Source organism: Ovis aries, chromosome 10 (assembly GCF_016772045.2).
Source record: "Ovis aries strain OAR_USU_Benz2616 breed Rambouillet chromosome 10, ARS-UI_Ramb_v3.0, whole genome shotgun sequence".
Taxonomy (NCBI): domain Eukaryota; kingdom Metazoa; phylum Chordata; class Mammalia; order Artiodactyla; family Bovidae; genus Ovis; species Ovis aries.
This window is the reverse complement of record NC_056063.1, coordinates 21,532,067-21,552,712: the sequence shown is the minus strand read 5'-3', so window position 1 is coordinate 21,552,712 and position 20,646 is coordinate 21,532,067. Positions and strand designations below refer to the sequence as shown.

At 49.5% G+C, this 20,646-nt stretch overlaps 1 protein-coding gene across 6 annotated transcripts in view; it reads left to right on the top strand.

Annotated features, from left to right (window-relative positions):
- The window catches only part of DHRS12 (dehydrogenase/reductase 12), a 42,801-nt gene that overhangs the window by 10,413 nt on the left and 11,742 nt on the right, over positions 1–20,646 (top strand). For 4 of the 6 annotated variants that reach the window (XM_042254764.2, XM_015098087.4, XM_042254763.2 and 1 more), the window contains 4 exons: positions 277–410; positions 3,126–3,208; positions 8,266–8,358; positions 9,577–9,658. In XM_042254764.2, the coding sequence (XP_042110698.1) occupies positions 277–410; positions 3,126–3,208; positions 8,266–8,358; positions 9,577–9,658 (392 nt within the window). Of the gene's footprint in view, positions 1–276; positions 411–3,125; positions 3,209–6,330; positions 7,666–8,265; positions 8,359–9,576; positions 9,659–20,646 lie in introns of those variants that run through there. The other 2 variants (XM_042254767.1, XM_042254765.2) reach the window with 2 other exon arrangements.

The window sequence follows — 20,646 nt, the reverse complement described above, 5'->3', positions numbered from 1 at the left end:
GGCAGGGGTACCTCCCGGTATTAGAGACAGAAGAGTAGGCTGCCAAACTGTTGGAATCTCCAGGTATTTTCAGAAGGTCAGGAAGCTAATGGTATGGGTGCTGAGAAGATGGTGTTGTTCACAAGACCAGGGAGGAGAGTGGGGTCCCAGGGCAGAGGGGCTGTCTGATGTATGGGGAGAGCACTGCGCCCAGCCCAGGACTTGGCCTTCTCGCTGCAGGAGGTTGTGTTCCCTGCTCCTTAATGTCTGTTCTTTCTGTGGGTCTGCTGCTGCCAGGAGTGGCTATGAGTCTGCGTCCAAGGACTTTGTCCCTGATGACTTGGAGGTTCAAGTTCCCGGAAGAGCCTTCATGGTCACCGGGGGGAACAGCGGCATCGGAAAAGCGACCGCCATGGAGATCGCCAAGCGAGGTGAGCAGCCTGCTAAGTCATGTGTGTGCTGGGCCCCAAGGGCAGCCTGTGGCTGGTCCACACCGGGGAGAGGGCCCTGTGCCACACATGGGTCAGGAATGCCCCAGCTGGCACAGGCAGGCGCCCTAGACAGGGACCCCGTGCTGACTGGCACAGCTGCCGGCTTCCTCTTGTTCAGTCGCTCAGTCGTGTCTGACCCTTTGCGACCCCGTGGACTACAGCACGCCAGGCTTCCCTGTCTTTCACTATCTCCTGGAGCTTGCTCAAAGTCATGTCAACGGAGTCGATGATGCCATCCAACCCTCTCATCCTCTGTTGCCCCCTTCTCCTCCCGCCTTCAATCTTTCCCAGCGTCAGGGTCTTTTTCAATAAGTCAGCTCTTTGCATCAGGTGGCCAAAGTATTGGAATTTCAGCTTCAGCATCAGTCCTTCCAGTGAATACTCAGGACTGATTTTCTTTAGGATTGACTGGTTTGATCTCCTTGCCATCCAAGGAACTCTCAAGAGTCTTCTCCAGCACCACAGTTCGAAGGCATCACTTCTTCAGCGCTCAGCCTTCTTTATGGTCCAACTCTCACATCTGTACATGACTACTGGAAAAACTGTAGCTTTGACTATACGGACCTTGGCTGTGCATTAATCTTCAGACTAGAGGTGGACAGAGTGAATGACTGGAGGAAGCTCTCCTCAACACTTCATTCATTCACAGGAGAGCTGATGTCCCATCCACATGGCAGTGTTTTCTGATTAAGAACAGTAAGGGGCTCCAGTTAACCCTAGGCATCCGAATCACCAGTGGAAACTTAAAAAAACCCACAAAACTTGGACACCTGGTCCCTAGTTCCTGTCTCCTCAATGAGAATGGGGGTGGGAGGGAGACTGGGAATCCATCGCAGTTTGGCCCTGGACCCTAGTTGAGAACAGAGCCCCCAGAATGACGGAAGGGCGGGTGTGTAGTGGACTTCCTTCTTCCTTCCTACTGCTCCTGGTTTCCAGTCTCTGGAGTTTGAGCAGCTGGAAACTGCCTCCTCTCTCTCCTCCCTAAGCTTGGATCTAGAAAGAGGCTCTCTGGGTGCCCATACATTATTCAGTCAGCTGAAGTCTTCCTTCAGGTAAATGCCGAATTCTCTGCATCAGCTTGATTGTCCCGGCCCACTCAACGGTACTGTGGTGGCTAGAAAAGTCAGCCATGTCTCTCCAGACCCCCTTCTCCTGGAAAAATGGATGTTCTGGCAGAAGTTGGGGAAATAACCTTGGAATTTATCACTTTTCAAGATGCTTGAGATTTTTTTCCCTCCAGAGTTAGGCATTTTCCAGGGGAGTACTGTGCCATTTGGAGCTGTATATAATTATCTGTCAAAGCAAGGGGAAGATTAACTGGATCTTAGCAACTGGGAGGTACTCAGAAGAGCTGGGAGGAGGATCAAGCCGAGGGGCTATTATGTGGTTTGCCTGCAGCCTCCTGTGCAACAGACCCTATTTAATAAAGCTGGGTGTTTTAGGCAAAGAAAGCAGGGTCCATAATGCTTATGTCTTAACTGCCACAGCCAAGGCATTCCCCTTTAAATAAGCCTTGATTGATGATGGTGTGACTTCTGCTGGAATAGTCTTGAGAGCCGTTTATAGATTCGCCCATTTAGTAAGTATTTGTTAAAATCCGGCTACATATTAGGGGCTTCTCAACTTGGGCTCCAGGAAACCAGGAGCAGTAGGAAGGAAGAAGGAAGTTCACTACACACCCCCTCCTTCCGTTATTCTAGGAGCTGTGTTCTCAACTAGGGTCCACAGCCAAACTGCAATGGATTCCCAGTCTCTCTCCCACCCCCATCCCCCCACCCCCATTCTCATTGAGGAGACAGGAACTAGGGACCAGGTGTCCAAGTTTTGTGTTTTTTTTTTTTAAGTTTCCACTGGTGATTCGGATGCCTAGGGTTAACTGGAGCCCCTTACTGTTCTTAATCAGAAAACACTGCCATGTGGATGGGACATCAGCTCTCCTGTGAATGAATGAAGTGTTGAGGAGAGCTTCCTCCAGTCACTCACTCTGTCCACCTCTAATCTCCCCACACATTAGGCTCACCTGGGGGAGCTTTTAAACCATCCTTAGGCCGGGAGCTTTAAAAACTTTCCAGGTGGGGCTAAAGGGCAGCTGGATTGAGACCAGTGTGTCCGGTTCCCTATGAGATGCTAGGGATGTGGGTGAGACCAAGACTGACCCTTCTTATCCTTGATGTACGTGGGTGTGTGTGCTTAGTCACATCTGACCTTTGTGACCCCTGGACTGCAGCCCGCTAGGCTCCTCTGTCCGTGGGATCCTCCAGGCAAGAATACTGGAGTGGGTTGCCATTCCTTTCTCCAGGGGATCTTCCCCACCTAGAGACTGAACCTAGGTCTTCTGGATTGGCAGCTGGGTTCTTTGCCACCTGAGCCACCAGGGAAGCTCATCCTTGGTGTATTCAGACCCTTAAAGAAAATCAAGACGTTGCTCCAGTTGCACCGTCAGCCCAGGTAGGCAGGAGCACGGATTCCAGGACCACCCTCTCCTTCCCACCTGCTGCTCTGACTGTGGGGACCATCTGCAGACGTTCCAGAATAGTCTCCGTATCAGGTCCTCTTTCTGTGAGCCCGTGTGTGTTCATCCCGCCTTGGGAGGAGCGCGTCTCCAGGGCTGTCCCTGTGGCTGTCCCTCACAGCGCTTTTTTTGGATTCCACCAGGTGGCACAGTTCACCTGGTTTGTCGAGATCCCAGCCGAGCGGAAGGTGCCAGAGCTGAGATCATCGAGAAGAGCGGGAACCAGGTGAGCGGCCGTGCCCCTCCTGCGGGGGCCTTCCTGCCCGCGGGGCACGGCAGTGCGGGGGGGGCGGGACTCCTGGCCAGGCTCCTGCACCTGAGCTGGCAGGGCTCTGTTCACGCTTCTGCTTGGGAGGCGGCCTCAGCCCACAGAGCTGGAGCCGCACTTCTCAAAGGCTGGGCCGGACCTGGGTGATGGGGCAGTGACCCCCACTCCCCCAGTGAAGGCCTGCCTGGGCGACATGACCCAGACAGGGCCCTGCCGGGGTCCCTCCCCCAAGAAGGAGGCCATGTCCCTGAGACATGTCCAGGGGACTCAAGGTGAGCCAAACTGTAAACCGACTCGGTGGCCTTCGAATAAAGAAGGACCGCAAATGACGTTTCGGCCTTGATGAGAGCCGCTTCCTATCGAGAGTGTTCAAAGCTGGCTCACCGTTCTGTGGGCCTCCTGCTCTGACACACTTGGAACCAGGACAGGCTACATAATCTGCAGGGCCCCAGTGCAAAATCAGAGTGTGGGGACCCTGGTGTACAAAGCATAAGACTTCCATGTACATGTGTTATTATACTTGATATATTACACTTGTTTTTCTCTTTCCGACTTCACTGAACCTATTTGCAGGACAGGAATAGAGATGCGCACACAGAGAACAGGGTTGTGGACGCAGTGGAGAAAGGCAAGCGTGGGATAGAGAGAGTAGCGTGGAAACATATACATTGGAAGTAGCAGTGTTAGTCGCTCAGTCGTGTCTGACTCTTTGTGACCCCATGGACTGTAGCCGGTCAGGCTCCTCTGTCCATGGGATTTTCCAGGCAAAAATACTGGCGTGGGTAGCCATTCGCTTCTCCAGGGGATCTTCCCAACTCAGGGATTGAACCCAGGTCTCCTGCATTGCAGGTAGATTCTTTTCTGTCTGAGCCACCAGGGAAACCCAAACAGATATGTTGCTGCTGCTGCTGCTGCTGCTAAGTCGCTTCAGTCGTGTCCGACTCTGTGCGACCCCATAGACAGCAGCCAACCAGGCTGCCCCGTCCCTGGGATTCTCCAGGCAAGAACACTGGAGTGGGTTGCCATTTCCTCCTCCAATGCGTGAAAGTGAAAAGTGAAAGTGAAGCCTCTCAGTCGTGTCCGACTCTTAGCGACCCCATGGACTGCAGCCTACCAGGCTCCTCCGTCCATGGGATTTTCCGGGCAAGAGGACTGGAGTGGGGTGCCATTGCCTTCTCCGAACATGCACGTTACCATGCGTAAAGTAGTATGGGAAGCTGCTGTGTAACACAGGGAGCTCAGCTCGGTGCTCTGTTGATGACCTAGGGAGGTGCGATGTGGGGTGGTAGGAGACCCGAGAGGGAGAGGACTCTGTACACTTACGGCTGAGTCATGCTGTTGTGCGGCAAAAACCAACACAACGTTGTAAAGCAATTATCCTCCAATTAAAACGAAAACAAAGCCTAAGGCTTGCAGGACGGAGAAGGCAGAGCATTAGCATGAGCAGGCCCGGATGTGGGGTCTGGGCGCCGGTGCAGTTGCTTCCCCAAGGAGCGGGCCCCGGTGGAAACCCCAGGGTCCCGTGGAGGGGAGCAGGCTGGCCGGCAGTGACCACCGGCCCCTTGCATGTCCACTGAGAGCGTCTTGCCTCCAGGCCCACCTGGAGTTCCCTCCTCTGTCCTGTACCCCCGCTCCTCCGGCAGCCCCCACGCCTGCCGCCTCTCCATGCACTGCCTCCAGCTGAGGGGCGGACGGCACCCCACTCCCACAGGCGTGGGCCGTGGCCAAGAGGAAAGAAATTCGCCCCAGCCTAGAATGGAGTAGTCTGCCTCTGCCCATGAGGGTTATCTTTTATCTGGAAGTAATGTTTTCAAGGCAAGAGGCTGTCCTTCTCCCTTCCACTTGGCAGCCTCTCACCATCAGACGCCCCCAGAGGCTTCGTGCCGGCCGTGAGCACAAAGGTCTCTAAACCTTCCTCTGCAAGTGGGGCTGCGATCTGGGGGCCGCAGTTCTTGAGATGGAAGGCTGGCTGGCTGGCTGCCTGCTGGTAACTTTGGGCCACGCTGCTTGCAGGACTTAATGGGAACGCTGATCTCGGGCCCCGGGCAGGGGAGGGCTTGCCTGGATTCCAGCCCGCCGTGGGCTCGGCTACATTCTTTACCAGGTGAATTTATATAGAAAAAGATGCCAGTATGGTTCTGCTGATGCTGTTGAGCCCTCCTTATACCCAACAGCACCATCTTTGGGAGGAAGAACTGAAAGCAGGATCCAGCATGTTTCTTGGGGTGTGGAGAGAGAGCCCCCATCCCCACACACAACCCCTGGCAAATCCTCTCCTCTTTCATCTGTGTAAGTGGTCTCCAGCACTCATTGAGAGCTCGGCAGTCCAGGGCCGACGATACCTTCTGCCCATCCCTGGAGGTGTGGTTTCACTGACTCAGTGCCTCCTCCAGGCTCTGCTGCTCTGTGATGACCTAGAGGGGTGGGACAGGGGGTGAGAGGGAGGCTCACGAGGGAGGGGACATTGTATACTTATGGCTGATTCATGATGTTGTGTGGCAGAAACCACATTATAAAGCAATTCAGTTCATTCGCTCAGTCATGTCTGTCTCTTTGCGACCCCAGCATGCCAGGCCTCCCTGTCCATCACCAACTCCCGGAGTTTGCTCAAACTCATGTCCATCAAGTGAGTGATGCCATCCAACAATTTCATCCTCTGTCATCCCCTTCTCCCCCTGCCTTCAACTTTCCCAGCATCAGAGTCTTCTCCAGTGAGTCAGCTCTTTGCATCAGGTGGCCAAAGTACTGGAGTTTCAACTTCAGCATCAGTCCTTCCAATGAACATTCAGGACTGATTTCCCTTAGGATGGACTGGTTGGATCTCCTTGCAGTCCAAGGGACTCTCAAGAGTCTTCCCCACACCACAGTTCAAAAGCATCAATTCTTCGGCACTCAGCTTTCTTCACAGTCCAACTCTCACATCCATACATGACTACTGGAAAAACCATAGCTTTGACTAGACAGACCTTTATTGGCAAATTGTTGATAAAGCAATTATCCTCCAATTAAAAAAAAAATTTTTTTTTAAGCTTTAAACTTGGAGTTGTGGGCCCCTTAATTGTGGGCAGCGGATGGAGCAGCAGCAGGTGTGTTGGGGGGGAGGCTGCTGGAGGAGCAGGTGTGCAGGACAGAGGAGGGAACCCCAGGATCAGCTGCTCCTCTCTGTCTGTGAAGCTTTGTCAGGGGGACGAGGGGAGGAGCTGGGCTCTGCCCTCACTGAAGCCGTGTGGGCTAGACAGTGCGCTTAGCTTTCCTGAACCTCAGTTTCCTCATCTGAAAATTAGAGGTGATATTATTTTGTTCAGGTTCCATTCAGCATGCACCATCTTTAGTTGCAGCATTCGAATTCTTTATTGCAGCACGTGGGATCTAGTTTCCAGGCCAGGGTTCCTACCCGGGTCCCTGGGTTTTTTACACACCAGCACCTGGCTGGTTCCTTCTCCTGGTCACAGAGGACAGCTGGCCTCTTCTGGGAGCTTCTGTCTTCCTAGCTTCTCGCAGAGGGAGCCAGACGATTCCTCTCACCTTTTCAGGATGTTTCATTTCACCAGGATCCATGACTGATTTCCCTGTTCCCTGCTGCTGAGATGCCTTGGGTGCTTCTAGGAAACTCAAGGAGACTGTGGGATGATCAGAGTAAAATTGATTTTAGCTCACTTGAATTTTGTTGGTTTTCAAACCTGGATTTTGTGTGAGTGTTTCGCAGCCCTGCAGGGTGGTAGGGGATCCTACAGTGATTTCGGGGAAGGCCTTGGAATGAAAGGATTAGGTGTCTGGACTTGGCCTGCCCTCATTGGTAGAGGCTCATGGCTGACTCTGGTGTGAGTCAGCAGCCTCGTGTTCCCTCTGGCTGGGCCAGGGCCTTCAGAGACTTTTGAGAAGAGTGTAGTCCTGTACGGACAGTGCTTTCCTCTCCCTTGAAGGCAGAGGAAGACTCAGTTATGCCAGACTTAAGCCGAACATGGCATTCAAGCTCATTACAGGCCTTCTGAGTCAATGATAACGTTTCTCATTCTCTGAGCCTTTGTCTCAGGATGAGGCAACATGTTTTAAGATCGGTAGAAATTCTTCCTTGGGTTCAGTGGCTCAGTTGCTGGGGAAATGGAGGCAGGGAACTGAGCTCTGCTTTATCATGGGTTTTATGGCTTGTCTGGAGGTCAGTTTCCAGCAGCAGAAATCTCCACCCTGGGTTGCTGATAAGTCTCTGACGCCTGCTGGAGTTCAGGGACGCTGAGCCTCAGTGACATTCAGTGACGTTGAACTCAGGGACGTTCAGTGGGTGCTGAGAATGCAAGTTTCATTTATGTGCTGGGAAAAAGGGCCCAAGAGCCAAAGTGCATTGCTCATTTACATGCATGGCTGGGTGCGCACCACTGCCACGGGACGCCCTCGATGTGGCTCCTCCATCAGGAGCTGTGAGTCTACAGCGGGTGGGGTGGGGGAGTGGGGCTGTGTCCGGAGGTAACCATAGCACAGGGCTGAGACTGACATTGTAAGCAAGGACTGAGTCACGGAGGAAGTTGTCATCTCATAGTTCTGATGTGCCCTGGATATTCTGTTGGGACCAAAATATTGACAAAAAACCCCCAAATGATTGGTAGGAAACTGTGACACATCCATGCAATGTTTTGTGGCCATTAGAAGAAATAAGGTAGATTTATATTTAAGGAAAAAACATCTCTAAAACATGTTGTTAAATGAAAAAGTAGGATATGGAACAATGTTTAGTCTGAATCTATTTATATGGAAAGGGGCTACACATACACGTGTGTATATATAATGCTTAGTATATATATATATGTTTATATATAATGTGTAAAACATGTATGTATAAATGTTGTATGTGCTTAAAGTATTTCTGGGTGATTCATAAGAAATTGTGAACAATGATGTACTTCTGAGCAGTGAGACTTTCCATTTTATATCATTCCAAATGATTTTTTTTTAAACCCTTTTTAATGAAAAAAGTAAAGTTTTTAAAAAAGCATTACAACTTCTTTTGTTTTCTGGTTTAGAACATCTTTCTGCATATTGTGGACCTGTCTGTTCCCAAGTCAATCTGGAAATTTGTTGAAAATTTCAAGCAGGAACATACCCTCAATGTCTTGGTGAGCTTTGTAAACATTAAGTAGGGGATAAATCTCATGCATGAGTGTTTCTTCTCTGTGTGGATGAAGACTCTGTGTGGGGGGTATGTGTGTGTGTGTGTGTGTGGGTATCTTTATGGCGACACCGGAGTGAGACTCTTTTATGCGGAAGCCTATTCATATCACCAGGTTCACTCATTAGAGTCATTCTAACCATGTTGCTTGGATGTGTGAGTAAAGGAAGGGACCCTATACTGGTTCTTTGAGGGTGATGGAAAGGTTCCATTTTTTCATAAAATGATTTGTGTACTGCCATTCGTGAACTCTGTAGATTTGGGGATTGATGTATTAAAATTAGAGGCTCAGGGGGAAAATTAAAAAGCTTAGTCCAAAAGAACCCCTGTTGCAGACAGCCAAAGCTTTTAGCATCACAGTCAGTTGCTCCAGGGAGAAAGTTGGAAGACTCAGGTGGGTTGGTGTCCCTCTGCTCCTCCCACATATTCTGCTTTGAGCTGAGCTGCTTTTCTGCCCAGTGTTTCTCACATGCTCCAAAATGTCCGTTCAGACACAGATCTAGTCTTCCACTGTCCTGTATGGCTACAGAGCATTTGAAATGCAGCTGGTTCAAAGTGAGCTGTTCCATCAGTGTAAAAATCCACCAAGGTCGAAAACTTAGGGTAAAAAAAACCAAAAGTAAACTAACATTTTTATATTGATTACATTTTATGTTGATTACATCTTGAAATGCTACTATTTTAGATATAGTGAGTTAAATATTATACACTATTAAAATCAATTCTACCTGTTTCTTTTTATGTTTTTATTTTATTTTTTTTTGGTGAGTTACGTTTTATTTGGGGCAAAATGAGGACTGCAGCCTGGGAGACAGCACCTCAGATAACACCGAGAAGCTGTTTTTCTTTTTACCTTTTTAATGTGACTACTTTCTAGAAAACTTGAAATTACATACTTTTACTGGATAGCATTGGTCTAGACACATTTCCAGGGCACTTCATTGTGAATTAGGTTGCCTGGCCACGCCTTAGTCATTGGAGGTCTCTGCACAGTCCCATGGCTGAGCCAGCTGCACAGGGGTTTTGGTGTGAAGAGACAGGAGAGCAGAACATGAGCTGTCATCATACGCATGTGGGACCCGTGGTGGCGTGGAGCTGTGGGATGTGGAAACAGGTCCCTTGGCCCTATTTTCCTTTATTTTGAAATGAGAACTGTAATTTCTAGATCAATAATGCAGGTTGCATGGTCAATAAGAGGGAGCTCACGGAAGACGGACTTGAAAAAAACTTTGCTACCAACACTCTGGGTAAGTGTAAGCGGCTCTATTATTTATTTTTAGCAAGATAAATGGAGAAGGTCAGAAACTGTAGAAGGATCAGAAAAGCAGTGATAAACTTTTGGAGTTCTTGGTGCACAGCATGATTGTATTCCCTTTATCTTTATTTTTATTTTTTAGTTTTTATTTTTAAATTTTAAAATCTTTAATTCTTACATGCATTCCCATACATGAACCCCCCTCCCACCTCCCTCCCCATAACATCTTTCTGGGTCATCCCCATGCACCAGCCCCAAGCATGCTGCATCCTGCGTCAGACATAGACTGGCGATTCAATTCACATGATAGTATACGTGTTAGAATGTCATTCTCCCAAATCATCCCAACCTCTCCCTCTCCCTCTCCCTCTGAGTCCAAAAGTCCGTTATACACATCTGTGTCTCTTTCCCTGTCTTGCATACAGGGTCGTCATTGCCATCTTCCTAAGTTCCATATATATGTGTTAGTATACTGTATTGGTGTTTTTCTTTCTGGCTTACTTCACTCTGTATAATCGGCTCCAGTTTCATCCATCTCATCAGAACTGATTCAAATGAATTCTTTTTAACAGCTGAGTAATACTCCATTGTGTATATGTACCACAGCTTTCTTATCCATTCATCTGCTGATGGACATCTAGGTTGTTTCCATGTCCTGGCTATTATAAACAGTGCTGCGATGAACATTGGGGTACATGTGTCTCTTTCAATTCTGGTTTCCTCGGTGTGTATGCCCAGAAGTGGGATTGCTGGGTCATAAGGTAGTTCTATTTGCAATTTTTTAAGGAATCTCCACACTGTTCTCCATAGTGGCTGTACTAGTTTGCATTCCCACCAACAGTGTAGAAGGGTTCCCTTTTCTCCACACCCTCTCCAGCATTTATTGCTTGCAGATTTTTGGATCGCAGCCATTCTGACTGGTGTGAAGTGGTACCTCATTGTGGTTTTGATTTGCATTTCTCTAATAATGAGTGATGTTGAGCATCTTTTCATGTGTTTGTTAGCCATCCGTATGTCTTCTTTGGAGAAATGTCTATTTAGTTCTTTGGCCTCCCTTTATCTTTAAATGCATTATCTTTTCTTCATAAAACACTCTTGTCTTATTTTTTATAATTTGCGTTAGTGCCAGAAGTACTATTCTTAAAATGATGTTTTTCCTAGGAAGCTCAAGGCTCATTACAGACATGACTTTGGAGAGGAGGGCAGGGTCACCTTAGGTGGAGAGGGCAAGTATGAGAACTGCGGCAAGGAGAACTGCCAGCCAGGGCTGAGGAAGGAGCAGCCAGGAGACAAGAGCATGGGCCTAGAAAGGCATGCGTTTACCTGGGACACAGGAGCCCTGGGCTCCAGACCCTCCCTGCTCTGTAAGAACAGGCCAGCGCATCTTGTGCCAGGTCAGTGATTCTCAAAGTGAGGTTCCTGGACCATCACCAGGGAACTTGGTGGAAATGCACGTTCCTGGGCCTCACCCCAAGATCCACTGACTCCAAAACTAGGATGGAGCTAAGAAATCTGTGTTTGAACAAGCCCTCCAGACGATTCTGGTGCACACTTCAGTTTGAGAACCCATGGGCCAGGATTTTAACCTCTTTGGATTTTTCTCCTTCTTGAACCAAGGGGGCTGGAGTACAGATCTTCCTCAACTTGGGATGGGGTGAGGTCCCAGTCAACCCATCGTGCGTAGGTTGATCACGTTGTAAACTGAAAATACATGAATCCACCTAACCAACGGAACATCCTTGCTCAGCCCAGCCAACCTTAACAGGCTTAGAACACTTAACGTTAGCCTACAGTTGGGCAAAATCATCTAACACAAAGCCTAGTTTATAATGAAGTATTGCATTGCTCATGTTTATGAAATACTGTGCTGCAAGTGAGAGACACAGTGCTTGTCTGGTCCAGAGTGGCGGTAACTGTACAGGTTGCTCACTCTTGTGATTGCCTGGCTGACTGGGAGCTTGCCGTGCATCCTGAGAGAGTGTCTTACCGTTTATTACCAGCTCCGGAAAAGTTCAAAATCCCGAATTCAACATACAGTTTCTAAGGAATGCATATTGCTTTCACACCGTCGAAAAATCATAATTCAAACCGTTGTAAATCGGGGGCCGTCTGTAGACGATTTCAGTGCCTTGGAGAGATTTCACCTTGGAGAGGCAATGAATCTCAGATTCTCCCCGGTGACCATACCACTTCCTCTGAGGAAGTGAGGCTTTTAATAAGGCGTTTTAATTAATCCTAAGTCACAAGATGAATAGTGGGGGTTCCTGTGGCTCCTGGGGTCATTGAGGGTGACCATTAAATAGCAACCTCTTCCCACCCAAGGACTGAACAGTGTGAAGAGTAAGGCAGTAGAATAATAATGAATGAAAGCCCTAAGTCACTGTTGCTGATAAGGCTGGTTGAAGGGTGTGGCTCAGGTAAGAGCCAGATGGCTTCCTTAATGCTGAATCCCCAGAATTAGACAGGCTTGCTGGCTTTGTTGTGACTGGATAATCCCAGACAGAGACCACCAACCCCTCCCAGGAAGCCCAGTTTCTTGCTCCCAAATGTACTACATTTATTACTGGAGTGCTGACCTCCTTGGGATGGAGGAAGGAAGGGGCCGAAGGAGGTTGCTCATCATTCTCTCTCCAGGAACATAGGGAGTGGAGAAGGACCCTTCTGCCCAGCTCTGAGGTTGCATTTCTTTCTTTTTAAACAAATCTCTGGGAGCTTGCTATGAAACGCTGCAGGTTTAGGACAAAATATTCCCATCTTCTGCTTTGTTCCAAATGCGGTATCCTTGTCCAAAGTACCAGAAGTACACAAATGTGGGGTCATGCCAGAGTTTGCCTTCTGATTCTCCTGGATGGTAAGGACTCCTGGGGTCCTAGCAGCTGGCCTCCTAGGTTAGCTGCACCCCAGGATCAGCTTTGTGATTTGTAGGGCCCAGTGGCAAACAAATGTGGGGACTCCTCTGTTCAAAAAGTACAAGGGGTTACACAAGACCAAGCCAGCTCTGCTGCTTCCCACCCACCCGTCCACCACCCAGCTCCATTCCACTGGGTGTGTGCTGCGTGCTAGGCCCTGAGGGGTGGGGGGTGTATACACGTCATTGAACCCACAGCACCACCCTGTAGTGGAGGTATTCCTGCCTGTACAGTTACAGGTGAAAAAGCTAGGACTGAGGGAGCTTGTGTAACTTGCCCAAGGTCAAGTGGAGGAGCCAGAATTTGAAGCCAGGTCCGTCTGCCTCCAGAGCCCATGTTCATAACCAGGACAAGTTCTGCCAGCCTCTCCCCCAGCATCTCCTCCCTCAGATCTGAAACTGCTTTGATGTGAAATAAGGGCTAAGGGAGCCTGGGAGTGGGGAGACCTGCCATGCTGGGGAAGCATGGTGTGGGGCTGGGGCACTGCTTAGAGGAACCCCTGGGAATCTGCATTGATTGAGAATGTGGGTAGATCTGATGGACTCCAAGACTGCCTTTTCTTTTTTTTTTTTTTCTGCACTGCATGGGTTGTGGGATCTTAGGTCCCCAACCAGGGATTGAACCCATAGTAGTGAAAGTGCTGAGTCTTAACCACTGGACTGCCAGGGAACTTCCTTTTATTTTTTGCCTTTTTCATTACACAGCTGGTTATGTTGTACTTTTGTATGGATCGGGTCTGCTTCCAAGGACCTTGATAGTTCTTCATTTTCATTTCCTACTTGTGCTAGAAACATTGATCTTTCCAACTTCTCTGAGAAGACTGATAATTCTCATGCTTAATATTTATTCATCCTCTCCAGAGGGGAAGATGGAGTCCAATGTACACAGAGGCAATTCAGTGACGGGAGGGCAGGTAGACATCTCTCTGCTTCACAGATGAGGAGATACAAGGAGGTTCAAATATTATTATTCTTGAGCAGGTCCGGAGCCCAGTGGACAGCTCAGACCTCTGTCTGAGTCCTAGGAAATTGCTGGCTGCCTTTCTAATACGAAACATGTTTTCCCAGCTCGATTATGCAACACGGGTTACGTTGTTTTCTGTTTTCTAAGATTCAGTTGGGCCACTAGAAATACCTCCAGTCCTCAGGCAAACGTCAGTAGATTCCTGATAACCCCGAGGACAAGACGATACTAGCATCTGCAGAATTTATCGCCAGGTTCTAAGGGTTTGGAAACTCTTAGGTTTGGTGGAGGATCACTGAGATGCTGTCAGAACCTGTGACTGTGTGTGGCTCCGCGTGACAATATCATAGTACATGAATTAGATCCAGTTTGGAAATCACTCTCCTTCTCCTTTTGTGGTTGTGGGTGGGGCCTGGAGAGGTTTTCATCATTCACTCTCCCGGGGAACAAAAAGGAACTGCCTGGGGTAGCTTTGTGGGGAGATGAAGCGTAGAGGTGAAGTGATCTCATGAGACAGATTCTGTTGGGTTGCTGTTCTTGCTCCTGGGTTTTGGGTCTTCTCCAAGCATATACATTTTGCCTGTTAGTATTCAGCGGCATTAAGAGTCTGCGAGGAGGGAAGGCAGATGTGGGGAGGGGGGCGGTGGCGCTTGGCTGAGTGCTGTGCTGGCAGCCGGCCACAGCCCGAGCTCCAGCCGGTTAAAACTCTCACCCACGTCTCAGCCCCTCTCACCCACGGGGCGCAAGACGAGAACGCTGTCCACGTCCTCCAGAACTGCTGTGTCACCAATTAACTGGCTGTAATACACAGGCAGGGTGCCTCAGCCGTTTGGTAGAAGGTGGGGAAGTTCAGTTGAGGTCACTTTGGAAGGCCATACGTATGCCGTGTGAGCGTGCATGTGTGTGCAAAGTCGCTTCCAGTCATGTCCGACTCTGCGACCCTGTGAACAGTAGCCTGCTAGACTCCTCTGTCCATGGGATTCTCCAGGCAAGAATACTGGAGTGGGTTGCTGTGCCCTCCTCCAGGGGATCTTTGTGACCCAGGGATGGAGCCTAAATCTCCTGTGGCTCCTGAATTACAGGCAGATTCTTTAGCACTGAGCCACCGGGGAAGGCCGTACATAAGCAGTATGTTCAGTACGGACAGTGAATGTTCATGTTCTATTCACTTCACATTCTGTTATCTGGAGCTTTCTACTGCTGGCATAGATCCACACCCAATGGGAAATGCTACTGAAAGCAGGGACCCAGGGTCCAGAAACACCTTAATATGTGTTTGTTGTCTAGTCACTAAGTCACGTCCGACTCTTTGCAACCCCGTGGACCGTAGCCTGCCAGGCTCCTCTGTCCATGGGATTTCCCAGGCGAGAATACTGGAGTGGGTTACCATTTCCTTCTCCAGGGGATCTTCCTGACCCTGGAATTGAACCTGCGACTGCTGCACTGGCAGGCAGGTTCTTGACCGGTCAGGGAAGCCCACACCTTAATGTAATAGTGATGATGCTAATGGTAACAGTGTACACACCGGACACTTTCCACATGCCAGGGCTGCACTGCTTTTCTTGAATTATCTCATTCAGTCCTCCTAACAGCTCTACAGATTTCACAGACAAGGAAACAGGGTCAGAAATAGTTTGAAACTATTTCTGTGACTCACCTTCCTAAATAAAATTATAGTTGGTACGTTTTTGCTATAGGGTTGTATCTGTCAGCTCTTGCTACATAACAAGCATCCCCCAGATCTCTGAGGCGCACAATAATAAACATGTCTTTCTTGCTGACTCTTATGCAGGTCTGTTGGGTGGACTAACCTCAGCTGGGCTCAGCAGGGTATCTCAGCAAATAGTGTCTACATTATGTTCCAGATCCTTGCATCCTCCTTGGACCATTAGGCTGGCCAGAGTATGTTCCAGCAGCAAGAGCAGAAGCCCGAGTGTGCCAGCACCTTGCAAGTCCCTGCTTGCTTCAGACCTCCTAACATCTAACCACTAATACAAGTCATTTCACAGAGCCCCGAATCAAGAGTCAGGGAAACATACTCCTCCCAGGAAGGTGGGGAAGAGGGGGTGAATATGGTCAAACAGTAATCTGCAACAAGGGTCTGTTTTCTTACATTCTAGTTCTTTGGAAATGGGTCCTCTGAGTTAAAGATGTGGTTAACTATTAGCCTGAAATGTTTAATGAACAAAATATTTTGTCTGTTCAGTAAACATTTATAGAGCACACACTGTAAGCTGTGGTCAGTGATAGTCAGAAATTATAGGGACTTCCGGTCCAAAGGGTGAATCAGACCCACAAACAATTTCAGTAACTATACAGTAAGTTCTCTTTTCATCCATGAAGGGAGCTGGGGTCCAGACCCTAGAGAACAGCACTTCTGAGGGATATGCCCTCAGACACTGAATGTGTTTGGCACCAGGCATTCTCGCTTGTCAATAATCTTTGGTTCCTGAAACCTTCCAGCTCCCAAACTTTCAAGATTCCCAGAGAGACACAGTACCTGGGAATAGTAAGCACTACAGCAATGTCAGCTAATATTTTTGTAACACCCAAATCCCTTAACCTGGAATTGCAGTCCTTTGTAATTGTACCTCCCCTATCTACCCGGACATGCTTCCATTATTTCCCAACATGGGTCCTCGGCCACTGCGTTATTATTATTTTAAAAACATGTGCTTATTTGACTGTGTCGGGTCCTAGTTGCTGCCACGTGGGATCTAGTTCCCTGACCAGGGGCTGAACTCGCACCCCATGCTTTGCACACTCATAGTCTTAGCTACTGGACCCCCAGGGAAGCCCCCAGTCAGCCCATTACTAGATGCTGCTGCTGCTAAGTCACTTCAGTCGTGTCCAACTCTGTGTGACCCCATAGATGGCAGCCCACCAGGCTCCCCCATCCCTGGGATTCTCCAGGCAAGAACACTGGAGTGGGTTGCCATTTCCTTCTCCAATCTGTGAGAGTGAAAAGGGAAAGTGAAGATGCTCAGTCGTATCCAACCCTCAGCGACCCCATGAACAGCAGCTTTCCAGGCTCCTCCATCCATGGGATTTTTCAGGCAGGAGTATTGGAGTGGGGTGCCATCACCTTCTCCATTACTAGATACCTCCGTGCTTTTATCTCTAAGGCGCCTCTGCCGGGAATGTCCCCTTCTTGGCTCACTTTCACTTCTCTGTGACTCAGTTGAGAGCACCCCTAGCCTGGAGCTTGGCCAGGGCTCCTGCTCTTGGCTCCCAGAGCACTCTCTGTGGCTCTGTCTTAGTACCATAGAAATCACCCATCAATAGGTGGTTTCCAGTAAAGGGCATGAGTCACTGAGGGCAGGCACTGCCTGGCCCTTACAAGGAGCTCAGCCTGTGATCCAGCTCCTCCAGTGACGTATACAAACTGCCTCACATCCCCATTCTGTAAAATGGGATCATGATACCTTTACAGGCTAGAGGCAAGGGTTAAAGGAGTTGGAAGCTATGTTCCCAGGAGAAATCAGAGGTTCACACAGAAACATGAGCACGAATGTTTATAGCTCCCTTATTTTTGTTCCTCATCACCCTAAACTGAAAACAACCCAGCTGTCCTTCAACTGGCGAATAAACTGTGGTACTTCCACAGCACGGGATGCTGTGCCGCAAGAACAAGGAACAAAACATGGACATTTGCGGCAATGTGGATAAATCTTCAACGCATTGGTGAAAATCAAGCTAGACTCGAAAGGGTGCATCATACGACTCTATTTACATGACGTTCTGGGGACTGGGAACAGATCAGTGGTTGCTGAGGGTTAGGGATGCAAGGAGGCTGTGACCACAAAGGGTCCAGGTGACTGTGAGGAAATATTTGGGGTGATGGATGGTTCTGAATCACTCTACAATGTAATGCATAGTTAGTTACCCAACCTTCTGCATCAGCAAAAGCGCATAGAGCTAGACACACACACACACACACACACACACACACGAGTTTTACTGTATGTAAAGATATATAAGTTAAAGCAAAAAGAAAGGACAGCATCTTAGCTCTGGGCACAGTAAGTCTGATTCTTGGTAAGAAGCAGATCCTTTATTACGATGGATTTGAGGTGCCCTCCTTGGTAATCCACGCGCTCCTAGAAAGGGCACTGTCTTCTCTCCAGCTTAGAGCACGGGTCACCCGGCTCAGGCCTGGGGACAGCGGGTGCTCAGCACTATCAGCTGGCGAGGGGGACACGCAGTGGCACCTTCCATTCAGTGCAGCGCTGTGCAGAGGTCGGGGTCAGAGTCCCAGAAGTCAGAGGCCATTCACCCGTCGGCTTTGGTTTTCTGCTGCTATTGAGGCTGTTTGGGATGAGGCAGAAAAACCTTCTAGACTTGAGCCCCTCGGCTATGGTGTGGCTGGAACCCCGCCCCCCACCCCCCACCTGCCCTGCCTGCCTGCCTCTCCAGGGTGGTATCTGAGCTGCTGCAGTGCCCAGGCTGGGGTGATCTTTCTTGGGGCCCAGTGGGCACCACTCTCGCACTTTCCCAGCCAAGGAGCACTGGCCCCAATCCAGGGAGCCAGCGAGGTGCCCGGCCCCATCCTGTCTTGGGGGCTCACAACCTTGTCTGATGATCTGGTTGGGGTTCCATGGGTGTTTTTCAAGGAGTGCTACCCACAGCCATTCAAGCAAGTGCTCATTTGAGGAATCTTAAGAACAAAATCCCAATTAAGCACCTTCATGCTTTTAATGAGCCTGTGCTCTCCCCGCTGTAAAACAGGAGCTTTCACTGTGTCCCAGGTGTAGTAGCAACAGCCTCCCTCTCAGATGTGACAGCAGGGAGCAGATTCAGTCATCCCGCACCAGAAACACTGCTTTAGCCTCTAGCATCCTGAGGCGCGGGCCTCCCTGGTGGCTTCAGGGGTTAAGAATCTGCCTGCAATGCAGGAGACCTGGGTTCGATCCCTGGGTTGGGAGGATCCCCTGGAGGAGGGAGGGCCTGGCAACCCACTCCAGTATTCTTGCCTGGGAAGTCCCACGGACAGAGGAGCCTGTTGGGCTACAGTCCAAGGAGTCCCAAAGAGTCGGACATGATTGAGCGACTAAACAACAAAAGTCCTCAGGCTCAGACCTCGGATGGCCTGGGGAGGACACGGGAGTGATGACATTTGCACCTCTGTGGGTGACCTGGAGCCCAAGATAGGTGCCAGGCACCGGCACCCCACCCCCACCCCTAGATGGCTCCTTCACATTAGAGCTCACAGAGGTCCGTCCCCACGTTTAAACAAGGCTCTCTGGCTGCTCTCGGCTTCAACCACCCTTGAGTGAACCCTCCACCCCCGGGCTCTTTGCGCAGACTGCACCCCACGCCTGGTCACCCTCCTTCCCACCCCTGCCCCCTCCCAGCACCCTGCCTCCCCTCTCAGTCTTAGCTTGGACGTCATCTTGTCGCTCCTGTGGCTCTGACGCACCCCCACCCCACCCCGTGCACTCACAGCAGTCCACACGCTTTGGCACAGCACTGACCTCACTGCAGGAGTAGGCTCATTACATGATGGCGTGTTAATGCCTGGGGGGCACCCTGCGGCAAGGATCCCTCACAGTACTTAGTACTGGGGCTGGCATTTAAAGGGGCTTCCCCCGTGGCTCAGGGGTAAAGAATCTGTCTGCAGTATGGGAGACATAGGAGACACGGGTTCAGTCCCTGGGTCAGGAAGATCCCCTGGAGGAGGGCATGGCAACCCACTCCTGTATTCTTGCCTGGAGGGTCCCATGGACAGAGGAGCCTGGTGGGCTACAGTCCATGGGGTCGCAAAGAGTTGGACACGACTGAAGCGACTTAGCATGCATGCAGCCACTGGTATTTAAAACGTGGAACTGGAAGTGGCAGGGAGAGGGGGAGGTTGAGGTTGGGGGCACGGGGAAAATATCTGAATCCCCCTCACTGCTGTCTGACCCCAAACCAAGAGTAAATACCCCACGGGAAGTTGATGACTTGAATTATCTTCCTTATTACTGAGAGCAGGACTCAGCTTGAGTCCTGCTTCCTCATTTTCTCTGGGACTCGGTGCTGCCAGCTTTCCCTGTAATATGATCTTTGAAATGGTCTTTATATAATTTGTCAAGTGAGTGTGTGAGGCCCCAGGGCTCACTGTGGGATGTTTGTGTTACTGTACCCATGGGACAAGTACTGAATGGTATTCACCATGCAGCTGTCTGCTCCTTTAAAATCCACACTAGTAACTTCCCAGGGGTAGAAGGACAGTTATTTTCCCCAGCAGATAGTAGAATTGGTAAAGCATGGACCCAAATATACCCACCTAGTAACCAAAATGACTTTAATTCAAGCTGGTTTTAAAGGTTTCTTTTAATAGAATCTCCAATCATTTCTCGGTGCTAAGTGTGAACACTGCAGTATGTTTTCTCATCAAACAATTATTTTAATGCTATTGAAATATATCATACCCATGCTATGGTACGGTTTCAGGGACATCATAAATTTAATATTTGGGTGGAACTGTGGTTTCCGGAACACCTTAAGAGGACTACGCATCTCTCCTCCAGCATCGCCCGGCTTGACACAGTTTAGCATCCCTTCCTAATTAGCTTATAGAGAGAGATTTGCTTCAAGTCATGTACCCATGTCATAAAGGTCCTTGTTGCTGTATTTAGAAGACTGTGTCCAACATAAATCCACTCCCAAATCTTCTTGTAATGAACTTCCATCGACATAATGAGTTCCTTAGAAGGAAGGCATTGTGTAAATTTAAAATACTAATGAGTCATAATGATAATGAATCACTTTCCTTATTACTGGGAGCAGGACTCAGCTCGGGCACATTACCCCATGGCTGAAGGTGTCTTCCCTACACCCGGGCCTGCCTCCCCCAGGAGCCCAGAATCTAAAATAGCTTCTCCTTTATTTTTTTTCCTTTCCACATCAAAGCTCACAATCCCCCAAAAGTCCCTGGTCTTAGCTAGTCGGTCTCAGAGGAACAGAAGTTACAGAACTGGCTCACGTTAGGACTGAAATGGCCAGACACCCACAGCCGTTTCCAGCAGAGCCTGCCTGTGTCTTCCCAGGGATATTCCCATGAGCTGATGGCGCAGGCGAATGAGTGGGTTTTCTAGCTAAGACAAGCCCAGTGTCTCAGCGATTG